At 49.4% G+C, this 15016-nt stretch overlaps 1 protein-coding gene across 2 annotated transcripts in view; it reads right to left on the bottom strand.

Annotated features, from left to right (window-relative positions):
* Positions 1-15016, bottom strand: part of Rims3 (regulating synaptic membrane exocytosis 3) — a 40071-nt gene that overhangs the window by 15302 nt on the left and 9753 nt on the right. Inside the window, exons 2-3 of one of the 2 annotated variants that reach the window (XM_047528956.1) lie at positions 8688-8865; positions 3983-4230 (exon numbers count right to left, since the gene is read on the bottom strand). In XM_047528956.1, the coding sequence (XP_047384912.1) occupies positions 3983-4199 (217 nt within the window). In that variant the 5' untranslated portion in view covers positions 4200-4230; positions 8688-8865. The remainder of the gene's footprint in view (positions 1-3982; positions 4231-8687; positions 8866-15016) is intronic. The other variant, XM_047528966.1, reaches the window with a different exon arrangement.

Genomic DNA, 15016 nt, shown 5'->3' with positions numbered 1-15016 from the left:
GTGAGATCACTGTGTGTGTGTCTCACACACACGCATCAGCTCATACGTATTTCTTTCACATAGAGGATTATAAGCAGATATACACAAATGCTGATGATCACATATATGAATACAATAATCTCACATAGGAGGTCATGTGTATGTTTGTACAAATTCACAGTCATGAATGGTCCCACCACGTCTTAGTCATATATACGTACATGACATACTCTGTCAAATGCAGTCAGATTACACATATGTGACATTTTGGTGTGTAAAATACCTGCAGTTGAACCAGTTCACTCGATCACACACAACAGTGCCCACCCACACATGGTGTGTGACCCACCACATACACAGAGGGCTGGGTAAATATGGGGAGTGTAGGAGGACTCTCCCTGTCCTTGGCTCCTAACTGCCACATCCCCTCTAACCCAGTTAGAAGACAGATGGGCTCTGAGGGCTGCAAGTTACCCTTCCTCCCCCTTAACATCCTCACCCCCTCAGCACACACTCTTTTAGAGTTTGGGAAAGCTCTGACCCATTTGGAAGTGAATCTAACTTCTAAGACTTGCCCAATCCAATGTGAATCCTTGAATGGGGGAGTCAGAGGACCCTGAAGTGGTAAGAGATACTTTGCTAGCCCCCTATACCATTTCTCAAATAGGAATCTTGAGGTCCAGGTGCCAAAAGAACAGGGACTAAATTCCAGGCCCTTAGACTCCCAGTCAGCTGGCATGCTACTTCTCTCCCCTCCCAACACCCCATCTATTTGTGACATGACTCATCAGAGAGAAATTTCCATGTCTTCGGGGGAGGATAAAGGTCTTGCAGTCATAGGGGAAAAGTCCTTTACCGGCTTCATCCCTGTGCAGTTTCAACCCCCTATCCATCCAGGGAATAACTTTATGTAGCTTCTCTCTAGAGCACCAGGCCAACTTGCTTACAATAATTCTATAGTCCCTGGAGACTGAAAAACTGAAAAACCATTTGGGATGGTTCCCTCCCTGACCATACAAGGGAGGGGCAGTAGCAGCTTGCAGCAATATACCAGAAGGGACAACTTCTGGAATGATCCTGAGACCTCTGACCCAGAGCCTAGAGAGAGCCCAGGACAGAAAAGCCACTGTCCTTGGTACTGAAAAGAGAAGCTCTATTTGGACAGGGGCTGAAGCAGTCGTGCATGGCCTAATTCCAGACCAAATTTCACCTGTGTCCTGGGACCTAAAAGCCGTGACCTAACCATTCTCATTGCTCCCACAACTTAGAGAATTATAGATCTAGAAGGAAGCTGGGAGGGAGCATTTTTAGCTCCATTTCACAGAAGAAACACTGAAACCCAGTGGGAAAGTGACTTCCCAAAGGTCCCACGGGGAGATACAGAGCCAGGACTAGTCCTCTAAAGCACCAGGATAAGTTTTTGAAAGTCCACTCTAGGGCAATATGATGAATAAACTGGTAGGGGGTGGCAGGGGAACCGGGAAGGAGGTTGGTACAGCACTCGGGCTAGGTATTATGAGGCCTGAACTAGGGCACAGGCTTTGAAACAAAGAGGGATGGGCAGGGCTCTAGCTGAAGCAGGGTACAGATAAACTAAATAAAGGGGGCAACTGAGAAGGGCAGACCCAGAGCCCAGAAGGTTGGGTCCAGGAGAGGAATTCCTACCAACTTCACACAGCCCAGCCCTGCAGGGAACTGAGCCATCCCATCTGGGGGCAGCGGCAGGCGGCAGGGGGCACCCTTCTGGGAAGTTTCCCCAGAACAACAGTTCCAGGGCCAATGCCCATGGTGAGTTGGCTGTATACATCCCTCTCATGCCAGACTTTTCCACTCAGGAGGCGGCCCCATGCTGGGACACTGGCATCCTCGAGGCTTGGAGAAAAAATTTTAAAAAAATTAACTGAGAAAAGGAATAAAGAGAGGTGTGGAGGCCAGAAAGGTCTTACTTCTCTTTTGACTCTACTGTGCCCACGGATAACAATAATGGCACCAACACTTCACTGTGTGTCTCCCATGTGGCAGGAACGAGGTTGGCCACCTTCCCATTCATTATCTCATTTAACCCCTGGACAACAATGCAAGGCATGTATTACTGTCCTTATTCTACAAATAAGAAGCAGGCTGAGAGATGGAGTAACATGCCAGAATGGATCACCTAGTAAATGACAGGGTGTGGCTTCAGAGGCCACCTGGGGTCATTCATTCTCCAGGAAAATGCTTTCTCCCCAGGCTTTGAATGCTTGTCATAAATGAGTACAGTGAACTAGATGACCGCGAGGAGCCCTTCCTGCTCTGACATTCACCAATTAGATGACTCATAGGGACCTTCAGTTAGAAGGGCATCTGGGCAATTCTGGTCCCAGCCCCAGGCCTTCAGCAGTGCCCTTACATACCATGGAGACAGGGATCCAGAAGTCCCATGGCTATTCATCTCCTCCCAAGGCAAAAAGGTCTTCTTGGCATCTGCCCCAACCTTGTTTGCTGTCTGTGAAGTCTACGCAGATCATCGCAATGGCTCCCAGGGACTCAGGCCCCTGACTTGGCCTTGGGAGACTGTACCACCCAATCACTCTGGACAAGAGAAACTTTTGGACCTGAGACTGGATTCTTGGGCTTGGTCTCCCAAAGCCAGACCCTTGGGGTCTAACACCTCTGTGACCTCCTAATTGTAATACCCCGGCCCTAATCCCGCCCGTTGGTCCTACCCCTATCCTTGTCCTAGCCCAAGTTCTGAATCGCCAAATCCCCACCTCCCTCACTCCTGAGTCCCAGGCCTGCACTGCCCACCCTAAGGCACTAATAACCTCAAGCCCCTCCTTTATCCAGCCCCTCCCTGAGCCAGAAACCACATCACAGCTTGATTGCTGGAAAAGACCATCCCGTGTGCTCCTGTTAAGGGTTTTTGTAAAAATCTATTTTAAGGCCTGGAAAAGGCCCCCACCCCCAGCCTCAACTGGGGAGTCTTGATGAGCATTCTCCCTGGATCCTCCGGCAACCCTGCCCCCCACCACCCCCATCCAGCTGCCTATTTGAAGGTTTCTCGGGGAAGTTGTTACTCTGAGCAAAATAAGCAGGAAGAGATTTTAAAACAAAACCAGCTGGTGTCTGAGCTGATACCACAAAGTGAGGGGGTCTTGGTGGGGAGGGCTGGCAGCTCTGTGATGTGGGCTCCATGTGTGGCTGCGTGTGATAAGGTGGGTCCCTACCAGTCTGAGTACATCTGGGATTGTGTAAGTGGATACTGAGAATGTGTACGTTTTCATGAGGATGTAGCTGTTAAGGTGCGTGAATGTGGCTGTGTAAGGCATGTGCACACCCAAGTATGACATGCTTCTGTGATCTGAGTCTGTGCATTTGTACTCAGAGGACCATGGTTCTGGTTGGTTTTATTTGTTGTCGTGTATAGTCTGAATGAGAATGATCACTGCATGCTTTCCTTGTCATATATATGAGTGGCTTACCTGGGCACTCTACTTATGTGACTGTACAAACCATGAATCTTTGTGTGTGTTTCTCTAGTTTCTTTTTGAAACATCCATGTATGACTATGTAACTATTTATGTGGCTGTTTCTGCTCAGTGGACTTGGAGATGATAGATGAGACTGAATCTTATACATGCATGTCTGTAAAATTGTGGTGTCACTGACCATGGTTCCAGGAACAAAGGGGTGTCTCATAAACAATTGCTGATTAATGTGTAAGTATAAAAGTTCAGGGCATGAAGTAGGAAGCCAACTACTCAGGTTTCAATCCAGGCTCCACCATTCCCCAGCTACGTAATCTGGGACATGTGCCTAGCTTTTTTTGTGCTTCTGTGCATGCCTGGAGGGGCTGAGGATAACAGGAATCAGCATACCTACTGGGCACACAACAGCACCTAGTATGTGGGAAGCAGTATATATTTAGGTGGGGTGTGGGAAAGCAGCACATCTACCAATTCAGTACCTGAGTACTCACAGCAAAGTGACCCACTCCCACCCCTCTGTGCCCTGTGCCCTTTACCTGGCTGGGGGAGCTGGAGTGTGCTCTTGCTCCACTGGGTCAGGCCCACGATGGCCACCATCTTGGCGCCCAGGCTGCTCCGCCGCTTCTTGGCAGTGGTGGTCCCAGTCCCGCCCCCAGGTTGCTGGGATCCACAGATTTCGCCACTGATACTGGAGCTCCGCACAACATTCCTGGAGGCTCCAGCCGAGGCTGGACCTGGCTCCCCGTTAAACATGATCCCAGGGACAGCAGAGGCTCAGGCAACTCTGCAGTGTGATGGGAGACAAAGAGATTCCACATGAGACCCCAATAAATCGACAGCAGTTCCACTACTTCCTAGCTGTGCAACCCTGGGCAAGTCATCAGCCTCTCTGAGGCTGTAAGTATTAAATGAACAAATTAATATCAAGGGCATGCACAGGGTCTGGCTCAGTAAACAGGACTATTCATTTTAGTGCGTGGCTACGAAGAAATGGTAGGTGACCTGGTTTGGTAGTGAAGACCAAGGCTGTGGAATTAGATGGCCTTGGCTTGAATTCCAAAGGTCTCCAGGCACTAGCTGTGTGACCCTGTGACCAAACATCTTGGGATCTCAGGAGACACTTCAGCAAAATGAGGAATAGAAGCCCTTACCTTATAGGACTACTGTAAGAATGAAATGAGATAGCACAGGTGAAGTGCCAGGAACAGAATCACAGCAGAGAGAACACTCAGCCAGTTTAGGGTTGATTATTTCCATAGCAAATAATAAGAACAGGGAGAACAAACCAGGTCTGCCTGTGCAGCCGGAGGAAGGGGTCCTCCTGGGTGAAGGGGATGGTTCAGAAAAGCATGAAGCAGCAGGCCCAAATCACCCTTCCCTGCACTGCTGAGAGGCAGCCGCCACAAGTGTTTTAACCCAGTTCCTTCCAGTCTCCTTACCAAAATAATCGGACTCATACTGTAAATACAATTTTATATCCTGGTATTTTTCATCTAACATTATATCCTAAGTATTTCCCAATGTCATTAACACTTTGTAAAAAGGTTTTAAAGCCATCATAATAGTTTGTTGTAAAAAGGTAGCATAATTGACTTAAATATTTCAATACAGCTACCTCTTGAATCAGGTCCAAGTTTCTCTCACCTCTTTTAAATAATCACTGAAATAAACATCTTTCTGCACTGGTTTAGTCTGCTGATGTCCTAGGGATTGACTCCTAGAAATGGACTGGGGAGTGGGAGAGTGTGGGGATGGCTGGTAGCTTTCCCAATGTGCTGTCCCACTTCCTACATCCTGGTAGAGTAGTGGTTTTGTCCAGGTCCTACCCTGTCCTTGTTTTAGAGGCAGATCCTGATTAGTTTTGGACAATTGGTGAATGGCATTCCCCATGGTGACTCTCACTTGTCCAAGGATGGGCATATGACTAAGTTGGCCCAATTCAACCTAAAGGGAGACTTGAATTCTATGCTTACAAGAGAGGTGGGGGTCTTGGTGTGTCTGTCTGTCTGTCTGTCCCTGCCCCACAGCAGGCCCACTCAGAGTCTGAAACTAGTGCTGTGGAGGGTAACACAGCACATAGACCCCAAAGTCACTAGGCCACACCTGGAGTCTGCCTTTCTCTGGTCTTACAGTTCTAAGAGATAATACATTTTCCATTGCTAAGCCAGTTTGAATTAGAGCTCTCTGCTACATCCAAAAGCATCCTGCCTGATACTGAGGGCATAAATGGTTTTTGGATTCTTAGACTGTATTGCCAAATTCCTTTCCAGAGTACAGAAATTTACTCTTCTCATTAGCTGCATTCAACAAATATTTAATTTCCTAAAATTTCAAGGCCAATGCTGAGTGCCAAGGGTATAGCAGTGAGCCAAGCCAACTTGGTCCTGCCCTCCCAAGGCCTCCAGTCCAGAAGGGGAAATAGATAGTAAGTAACTAATTATGCAATTAAATATTTAATGGTGGTTACAATAAGTGCTGGAAGAGGAGGACAGAAGACTCTGAGAGCCACTCTGAGGGAGGGGGCATCATGGGTTGGCAGCCCTATTTCATACAGAGCAGGGGGTCTCCAGCTGTCAGCCTCTGTGACTCAGCTACAAAGCCCAGTGCTGCAGTCAGCTCCTCTGCTCAGGCAGAGTACGGGAAAGCCATGCTCTGCACCCAGCACCTTCCTGGTTCTGTCTCAGCCCACGGTTCTCTTCCTGGGCAGATGTACATCCCAGGGTTCAGGGCATTCTGTTTGACCCTTTGCCCTCAGGCCTGTTACCCCGAGAAAATTTGACTTTCCAAAAGAACACAGAAAGGGGAGGAAAATGGGGGTGGAAAAGGGAAGACACCACTCTGGCTGATGAGAAAGACAGTCCCCAGGCAGGGGAGAGTGGTCACCTGGACTCCCGGTCAGCATGGCTCCTGCCAGCCTGGTGAATTAGGGCTGACAGAGGGGATGAGTCAAAGCCTTGTTTTGCCTTCTTTGTGTCTGGACTGCTCTCACTCACCCAGTGATGTGTGCAAAGACCCGGATTGTATTACTCCATCCCCCATCAGCTTTGCAGCTATCGGAAAGTCCCCCTGGACTCTGGCCTGTGATGATCTCTTTAGTTTCCAGCTCCAGTGCCAGTTTGTATGGTTTTCTGGATATCTGCATGGTCTTTTGGTGGAAGGTGGGACAGGGCTTATCTGATATGGGAATCTGCCAGGGCACAAGTCTAATTTAGTCTAACATTTCTGCAAGGTGCATAGTTATCTCTACATGGCACATAAAAAATCAGTCTCAGAGAAGTAAAGGAGTTGTCCATCCTACTCAGATAGGAAGTGGCAAGGCTTGGGCTCAAATGCAGGTTTCCTGTTTCTACAAACAGATAGATGTGCTCAGCAGCCTTTGTCCCTTCAACTGACAGCTCATCCAAAGATGTGTGGCCATTCCTCAATCTCTGGTTCTGCCCTGGGTCTCTAAGGTCTTTGAAAAAACTGCAAGGCCAGTGCCTATGATAAGAAAACCCCCTGTCTCTGTCCCAGACTCTCCCAGCTGGCATAAGCATCTAAGGGACATCCCCACCCCCAGACCATACCTGGAGAAGCAAATACTTTCCTGGTGAGTACCACCCCAGGGTGAGAAAAGAAGAGATAAGAGACAGAAATCCTGACCCTGCCAACTTTGGGAGCTCAAGTTTCCTTATGAATAATGAATTGAACCTACAAACAGATGGCTTGACATCCAGGACACTGCACCATACAGAGCCATTTCCTCATCTTTAACCGCCGGGGAGAACTGGAGAACTGATGAATGTCTGGGGAAGCCCAGCCTGCAGGCCACTCCCCAAGGTGGGCAGAGGAGCCAGATCCACACCCTTGACCCACAGTCCTAGGTCCTGACCCTCTGTCCAGGAACCCTAGTGGGGCAGCCTGGAAGGGTTAGAAATCATGATGTGGATTAGAACGTGAACAGATTCCTTGTGCATACTTCTTTGTGCCTTGGCTTCCTCATCTGTGTATTAAATAAAGGGGTCAGAAGAGATGGTCCAGAAAAGTCCTTTTGACTAGGAGAACTGAATCTATAAATGCATGCTACAGTGGAGGGCTCAGGACTGGAGTTCTAGCTTCTCTGGCAGTCACTCTAGTTCAGGAAGGTAAGTCAGAGAAAGACAGAGATGGACACCTAGTCCCTAAAAGAGGGAAATCCACTCTGTAGCAACCCCAGAGCCTTCAGATCACAGGGATGGAAAGGGGGAGAAGGCAGAGATGGGGGCAGGGTGATGAGGGGCCAGCAGGACACGATACAGCATGTCACACAGAAGTGGTTCTGAATTGCTAAATGAGCTAAATCCTTTCCACAAAAGTCACTTGAACAATTCCTCTGCTTCTGAGTAGGCCTGCCTCTTCCCCAGCCTAGTTCATGACACCTCAAGTAAGGGACCCTTCCCATGATCTCACTGAACTACAACACCTCCCTCTGAAGTTCCCCCTGGTCACTGTCATCTACTCCTGCAGCCGCCAAGGAACTCAGTTCTGATTTGTCCTCCAGGGGTGAGGAACTACTGCCCTTCCCCTAAAATTTCAAGAGACTTCACACAAGCTGCCCAGGAATAAGCCGTGTTTTCTTCCAGCTCTCGACATTAGGCCTCTGCCTGGGGTCTCCCTACACTACGGACTCTCCAAATCTTCCCTCAATCCTGACAACAGCAAGTCTTAGGGCCCTGCCAGCATCCCCACCCAACCCTGAGGCCACTTGGTTCCCTTTAATCATGTATCTAACTAGCTAATGAGACTTCTCTAACATTCAGTGAGATACCTAAGTCTAAGATGAACCCAGCTACCTACGCTTTCAACAGGAAAGGCAAAGGAATCCATTACAGGAACTGGACTATTAAGCTGGAAAGGGCTAACCTGAGGCTCCTATTACCCTTCCCTATCCTCTTCCATAGCAGCCATTACTAAGCCATCTCTTTCCCATGGAGGTCAGACTGAACCTCAAAATCCCTCTCAACACACAGCTCTAACGCCAGCTGATGGGAACTAGCTCATGAGCTAAACTGACTTGCTATCTCTCATTCCAGCCTGAGCCTTTCATTTTGCAGAGCTGGAAATCAAGGCCCAGAATGGGCAAGAGACACATTACACCAGGGTCATACAGTAAGCTGGTGGCAAAACCAGAGTTCCAATCCAAGTCCCCTGACTTCCAGGTCCCATGTCACCTGGCAGGTACTCCCTCCCAAACCCCTCACCTGGAAGAAAACCCAAACTCACCCAACTGATGAAACTGAGCATGGAGTTCTGCATCACAGGGGGCCGTGCCCCTCCCAGCAGCACACCCCTAGGGCATTTGCACAAGGCTCCACTTAACTTCTGCTGAGACACCAATTTTCAGGAAAGGAGATGAAGGCAATCAGGGCAGCTCCAGGAGGAGGTGATGTTATAAAAGGGTCTGGAAGGGAAGAGTCGAGCTCAGAGGAAGGGCTAGTGAAGACATCTGTCCTCAAGTGTTCCCAGAAAATAGCTTGTGGTATAAAAAAAGATAGATTTTGGAGATAGCTGTGGGATCTAGGGCAAAACATTTCAACTTTCTGATTCTTGGCTTCCTCCTTTGTAAAACTGAACTCCTGCATTCCCTAATCCACCTTGAGCACTTTATTGTCAAACAACTGAGGTCCTGCAACTTTAAGATTTTTAGGGCTGGGTCTGTGGTAGAACACTTGCCTAGCATGCACAAGGCCCTGGGTTCCATCCCTAGCACCACAAAACAAAACTAAAACACAAGAACTTTAACACAAGAGGGACTCATCTAGGACCAATTGCTAAGGAGTTCTAGAGAGACTCTTTCTTCCTCTACCTTCTCTCTGATGGCATCTGTGTCCCTCCCTAGATTCTTCATGGCAAGCCCAAGTCAGGATAAGGAGGCACTCCTACCTCTACCCCCAGCCAAGTGGCCCTAGCAAGTCACTCAGCCTCTCTGATCCTCCATTTCATTTTCTGAGTCTGATGACCACCTGAACCCCACCCAATCCTTCCAACTAAACTGAGGATCAAATGAACCAATGAGGAGAAGAGCAGAATGATAAAAACACAGTGCTCTGGAGGCAGACAGAGCTGGACATAAAACCTGATCTGCCATTTACAAGCCAGTGGTGGAGGGTTTCTCTATCAAGCCCAAGCCCACGCCCATGGATCACTAAAGTAGGGATGACAATGTGTGTCAAGGAGTATTAGATATTACAAAACAAGGACTGGTACATGCTCAATGCTCAGGAGAGCAATTATCTGGTTATTACTAATAAGGTGCCTTATAAATAAATGATTGTCCAGGTATTAGTTCTAATTCACCAAGTACAACCACTCCAGGGGAAGGCTCAGAATTAACAGGATCACGTCTTGTAGCCCTGGGGACACAGGGATAAGTGTGGACGCTGGGTCCTGGCACCTCTCAGTTGAAGTGGGAGATGGTCCATGAAGCAACACCAATCTCAGCTCTTGAGCCCTTGCTGGATGCTGGGTCTGGCATTTGAGATCCCTGCCCCAACCCTGATCCAGCACAGGGACTGCCTACCAGACCACCCAGGCCAGTCCAGACGCATGTCAGAGGCCAGTGATGGCATGCACAAAAAGGGATCTTGGCTCTAGCCTTTCCCTTTCCCACTCAGAGAAGAGTGAGAGGATGACAGGGGTTGGTATGTGGTGGGGAAGGCAGCTGAGCCAAGGAAGCACACTCTGCCAGAGTGGGGAGCACGCTGTGCCAACTCCTCTACTGGCTCCGAAAACTCCGTTTTCCCAGATCAGCTTGAACACACACACACACACACACACACACACACATACACACACACACACACATCAATGAATTTCAAATGGGTGACCACACACAATACAAACCCACACAGAAGATACACACATAAAGATGCAATCACGTGTGTTCACAGATATTCACACACCTCATCGAGATGCTCACCCAAAGGCACAGAGAAGCAGCCACCATGACAGTCTCAGACTCGTGTGTGTACGCTCCTGCACACGCACTCAGGCATAACACACACTCACATCCTTCCCCTGGTCCCTACCCAGCCAGAGGGGCGAGAAGAACTCCATCACTTCAAGGTTCCTGAAGGCAAGTGAATCTCCCACCCCCTGACCAGTGGCAGGGAAGCAGGAGGTGTCTTACCCCAGGCTGTGGGCTCTCTGGGCCGAGGCACACACACTGGCTCTAAGCAGACGCTTATGTGAGCTTGAACATAAACGCACTCATACATAATCCAGCCCCCAATCCCATCCTCCTGGCCCCCATCCCTGCCAGACCGGACAAAGGAGCTCTTCGGTGAGGTTTGCGGTGAAGAGATGAGAAGGCTGGCAGGGAGCAGCTGCTGTCACCATGGCTACAAGCTGACCCACTTCTCCTCCACCCAGGCTGGCCCACCCAGCCCAGGCAAGGCAGGGATGGCAGCTTTGGGCATGATGGGCCCTCTCCATCACACACAGGAAAGGGATGGCCCTCTGCAGGTATGGCAAGGGATGGGTTGAGCACCGGGTAGGCTCTAGGCATCCCTGGAGGGAAGCAGGGTGCTGAAGACACCGCCTCTGCAAGAACCTGGCTTCTACCAGCACTCAGGCCTCTGACTTCAGGAAGCCACATGGGCCCTGGATACGTTCTCAGTCACAGACCTCCCACAATGCGTGGGGTGGAGTGATCTGGTCTCACCCTCTGTCCCCAGACTCAGAGGACTCAGCAGACCAATGGGCAAGGCTGAGAGTCCTGTCTCTTGTTCAGAGCAAGGTTTCTGAAGGCAAGTGAATCTCCCACCCCCTGACCAGGGGCTGCTGGGGGAAGGCCATGTCTCCATCTCTGGACAGAGCTGCCATATGCCTTCACAGCCAGAAGGCTCCTAAGGACATGGCTATAAGTCCTCCTTCAGAACTTAGAGGAATACTACAGGCTTCTGAGCACTCAGGTTCGGGAGGAGGCAGCCTATAAAGCAGGATGAATCACTCGTGTTTGACAGTTTGCCATAGCTCCTCGTTTCCTTCAGGATAAAGAAGGCAGCCCTTATCAAGGCCCACTGTGACCCTGACCCTGATTTCCTCTCCCAGGTCTCACCTCCTCTGGGCCTCTGACCCCTGTCCCATATTCAAGCCACACTTGCTCCTTTTCATTCCTCAAAAGTGCCCCTTTGTCTCCTGTCTGCCTGGAATGCTCTTCCCAGCAGGGTCCCTGTGCTTGGAGGACCCCATACTGGTCTTTCCCTCTTCCCTTGCCAGCTTAAACCCTGTTCTTCACTTGGTCCCAATTGAAGGTCATTTCCTAGGACAGTTTTCCCAGGCAAGATCAGTCATTCTCCAGAAATCTGTGTTGTCCTTGCATGTTATGGGTTGAATTGTGTCTCTAACCCCAACAAAATGTTGAGGTCCCAGTACTCAGAATGTGTCCTTGTTTAAAAATAGGGTCATTGCAGATGTGATTAACTGAGGTCATTTAGAATAGGGTTCATCCCTAATCCAACTAGTGTCCTTACAGGAAGCAGTGCCATGAGACAGGGACACAGGAGAAAGCCATGTGACCACAGAGGCAGAGATTAGAGTGATGCGTCAACAAGCCAAGGAATGCCAAGGATTACCAGCTGTCACCAGAAGTAATGGGAGAAGCCTGGAACAGATTCTCCCTCACAGCCCTCAAAAAGAAACAAACCTGCTGATGCCTTGATTTCAGTCTTCCAGCCTCCAGAACTGTGAGAGAATAAATTTCTGTTGTTTTAAGCCACCCAGCTTGTGGTGCTTTGTTACAGCAGCCCTAGAAATGAAGATGCTGCTGTTTCTAACTTGCTCAGTGCCTGTCTCCCACACCCAACCCCCTGGCTGTGAGCTGCTTAAAAATAGGAACCATCCTGTCTTCCTCACCCCAAATCCCTGGTACCTGGCAGAGGTCTGCAGCATAGCAGGACTGTAAATATTGTTAAGTGAACCAATGAAAATCATAAACATTAAATTAATAGAATTTATGGTTGGGTAGTAGAATTGTGAGTCATTTTTACTTTCTTCATGTGGCATTTTTTTAAAGTTACTACTTTAGAAACTATTAATGCTGTAATAAAGAAAAAGCAACAAATATTTTTCTTTTCAAAACATACACTAAAATAACAGACAATTCCACCAATGCATGTTTTCTGAACAGAGAAAAGTTCTACTATATGCTTAATAACTGCTTTTTATTGATTAATTGATTCTTCTTCATGTTGCAAGAGTGCTTTCTGGAGTCAGTTTTATGAGCTTAAGCTCTGGGGTCGTTCAGGCTATAGATCCCTTGTGGGAAGGGTCCTGGCAGAGTACACATCCTTCTCAGCCATCTCTACCACTTACCCCCTTCCGCAGCTTTTGGGATCTGGCCAGACATGGCACCTGTCACCTGATGGGCTGCTAAACTTGGCACCTGAGAAGACCACCCACCGTGGCCAAAGGCCATGCCCAAATAGAAAGGAAATCCTGTCTCAAAGAACACTGGTCAGTGCTTCCCAAACTGAAATGTACACATGAATCACCCAGGGATCTTGCTGAAACACGAAATCTGACTATGGGTCACAGGTAGAGCCTAATAGCCTACATTTCTCACAAGTTCCCAGGTGATGGCCAGGCTGCTGGACCACCCAAGGCATTGAGGGGTAAAGATAAAATATTCTGATTATCCTGCAGGAGCAAACTCTTCAGAGAAGGAGAGGCAGGGAAGACATCATTAAGATGTGAGCTGTGGAGCACCTCAAAAGACAGGTGAGATTTGGCAAGGCAGAGGGGACTCTAAGGAAAGCAGTGGCAATTACTAGGACGATCCCAAGAGCAAACAGTATGCTCAGAGGCTGGTGAGTGGAGCTGTGCAGTTAGAGCAGGAGGTAACTACAACTGTGGAAGAGGGGGCTGGAAAAGGAGGCTGGGAGCAGCCAATGAAGGGCCCTGAATGTACTAAGGAAAGTGGCTTAATCCTGTAGGAGTGAAATATGACAAAATTTAAATGTAATGTTTTAGGAGATCAATCTGACACTGAGGTGCAGAATCAGAAGCAGCTGACAGCAGGGAGGGTTGCTACACCCAGGCAAGCAGGAAGGCTGCGCTGCTTCTGATTCGCATGTGTGAGCAAGGCCAGGGGTTATGGGTGGGGTGAGGGGACTGCCTAAAGTTGGAGAGAGGCAGCAAATGCGATCCCCGGTGATTTATAGGAAGAATGGGGCTTGAGGTGCCAGTGGCAGAGCCTGTGAACCCCTAGGACAAACCTGGCTTAAGGGGAAGATAAATCTTCATTTTAGTCTGAGATAATACTGCAGCTTCTCCATTAAGGTGTTGGGCAGGTAAGCAAATCCACTGAGCTCAGGAGAGCTAAATGAGTGGGCAGGAGTCAGGTGTGTTCCCAGAGGGAAAAGTAGGGTATGCAAAAGAAGGGAATGCCCAGAAGAGAGTACAGGTGAAGAAGGTGTGAGAGATGATACCCACAGTCAGACAGAACAATGAAAGGAGGGAGAATCAATGGTTCAAAGTAGGAGAACTCAGAGGAGGTGCCAGGAGTATATAGATGGCCAATCTGGCACCCTACAAAACCATTATGCTGAGACCAAAGAAAGGCCTGCCCTGGATCCAGAAGAGGTGGAGTGCACCCTGATGCCCGTTCTAAGGGGTAGGGGAAGCCCAGACCTGAGAAGAAGCACAGTTTAAATAGAAAGTAAGACTGGTAGAGAAGGGGGCTGGATTCCTAAGAGAGGGTCTGCGCTGCAGCAGGATCCCAAGGGCCTTAGGGCTCTCTAGCACTTATTCCAGCTCAGCCCTAGCACTGGAGAAAGGCAACCCCCCACAACATACACGTGCATGCAAATTGTGTGATTAGGCTCCTGGCTACAGAACATCCAAGGTCAAGCAGAGACCTCAGGGAACAGGTCTGTGGATCAAAGCCTTATTGTTGGTGAGCACATAATTTATCATCCAACTGAGACCAAGTGAGCTGGGACACTACTAACAATCACATCAGGACCACAGGCAAATGTGTACATTAGGAATGCCCCAGGCAAACCAGTTATATGGTCACTCTAGCCCTGAGGGATATTGGATCCCAATAAGATACCCATTTGGTTCCTCTGCTCCCCTTCTTAGATGGAATGAGAGAATTGACCCACAAACTTGGGGACAGACAGTTCATCCTGAGAGTGGGAGCCCTCCATTGAGAGTGCTGGTGGGTGGGGCAATGTCTCCCTCATCCCGGTGGGTCCTCCTCTGAACACTGACGCCCCAACAGGGGCAGAGGCGGCAGCACCAAGGACAGCGGCCGGTGCTCACTCTGGGCTGCCCCTCCCCTGGCTGGGCTGCCCAAGAGCAGATCAATATTTCATGGGGGGAAGGGGCTCCTGTTACTAGGTCCGCGCCAAGCCGGAAGGCGCCGCTGTGCCCGCTGCCCACCCTGGGGACCCTCCTCTGGAACCCAGCACAGACACAGCCCTGGCTGGGCCAACACTGCCCCCCACCCCTCCCCACTCCCAGCCAGCACCTCCCCCCCTGCCCCTTCCAGGCATGCCGCATATCTTTACTTGGCCACCCAGACACACAGCTGTACAAAGACAACA

Source organism: Sciurus carolinensis, chromosome 1 (genome assembly GCF_902686445.1).
Source record: "Sciurus carolinensis chromosome 1, mSciCar1.2, whole genome shotgun sequence".
NCBI classification, from domain to species: domain Eukaryota; kingdom Metazoa; phylum Chordata; class Mammalia; order Rodentia; family Sciuridae; genus Sciurus; species Sciurus carolinensis.
Note: the sequence above shows the minus strand (reverse complement) of the source record. Positions and strands in the feature narration are given on the sequence as shown.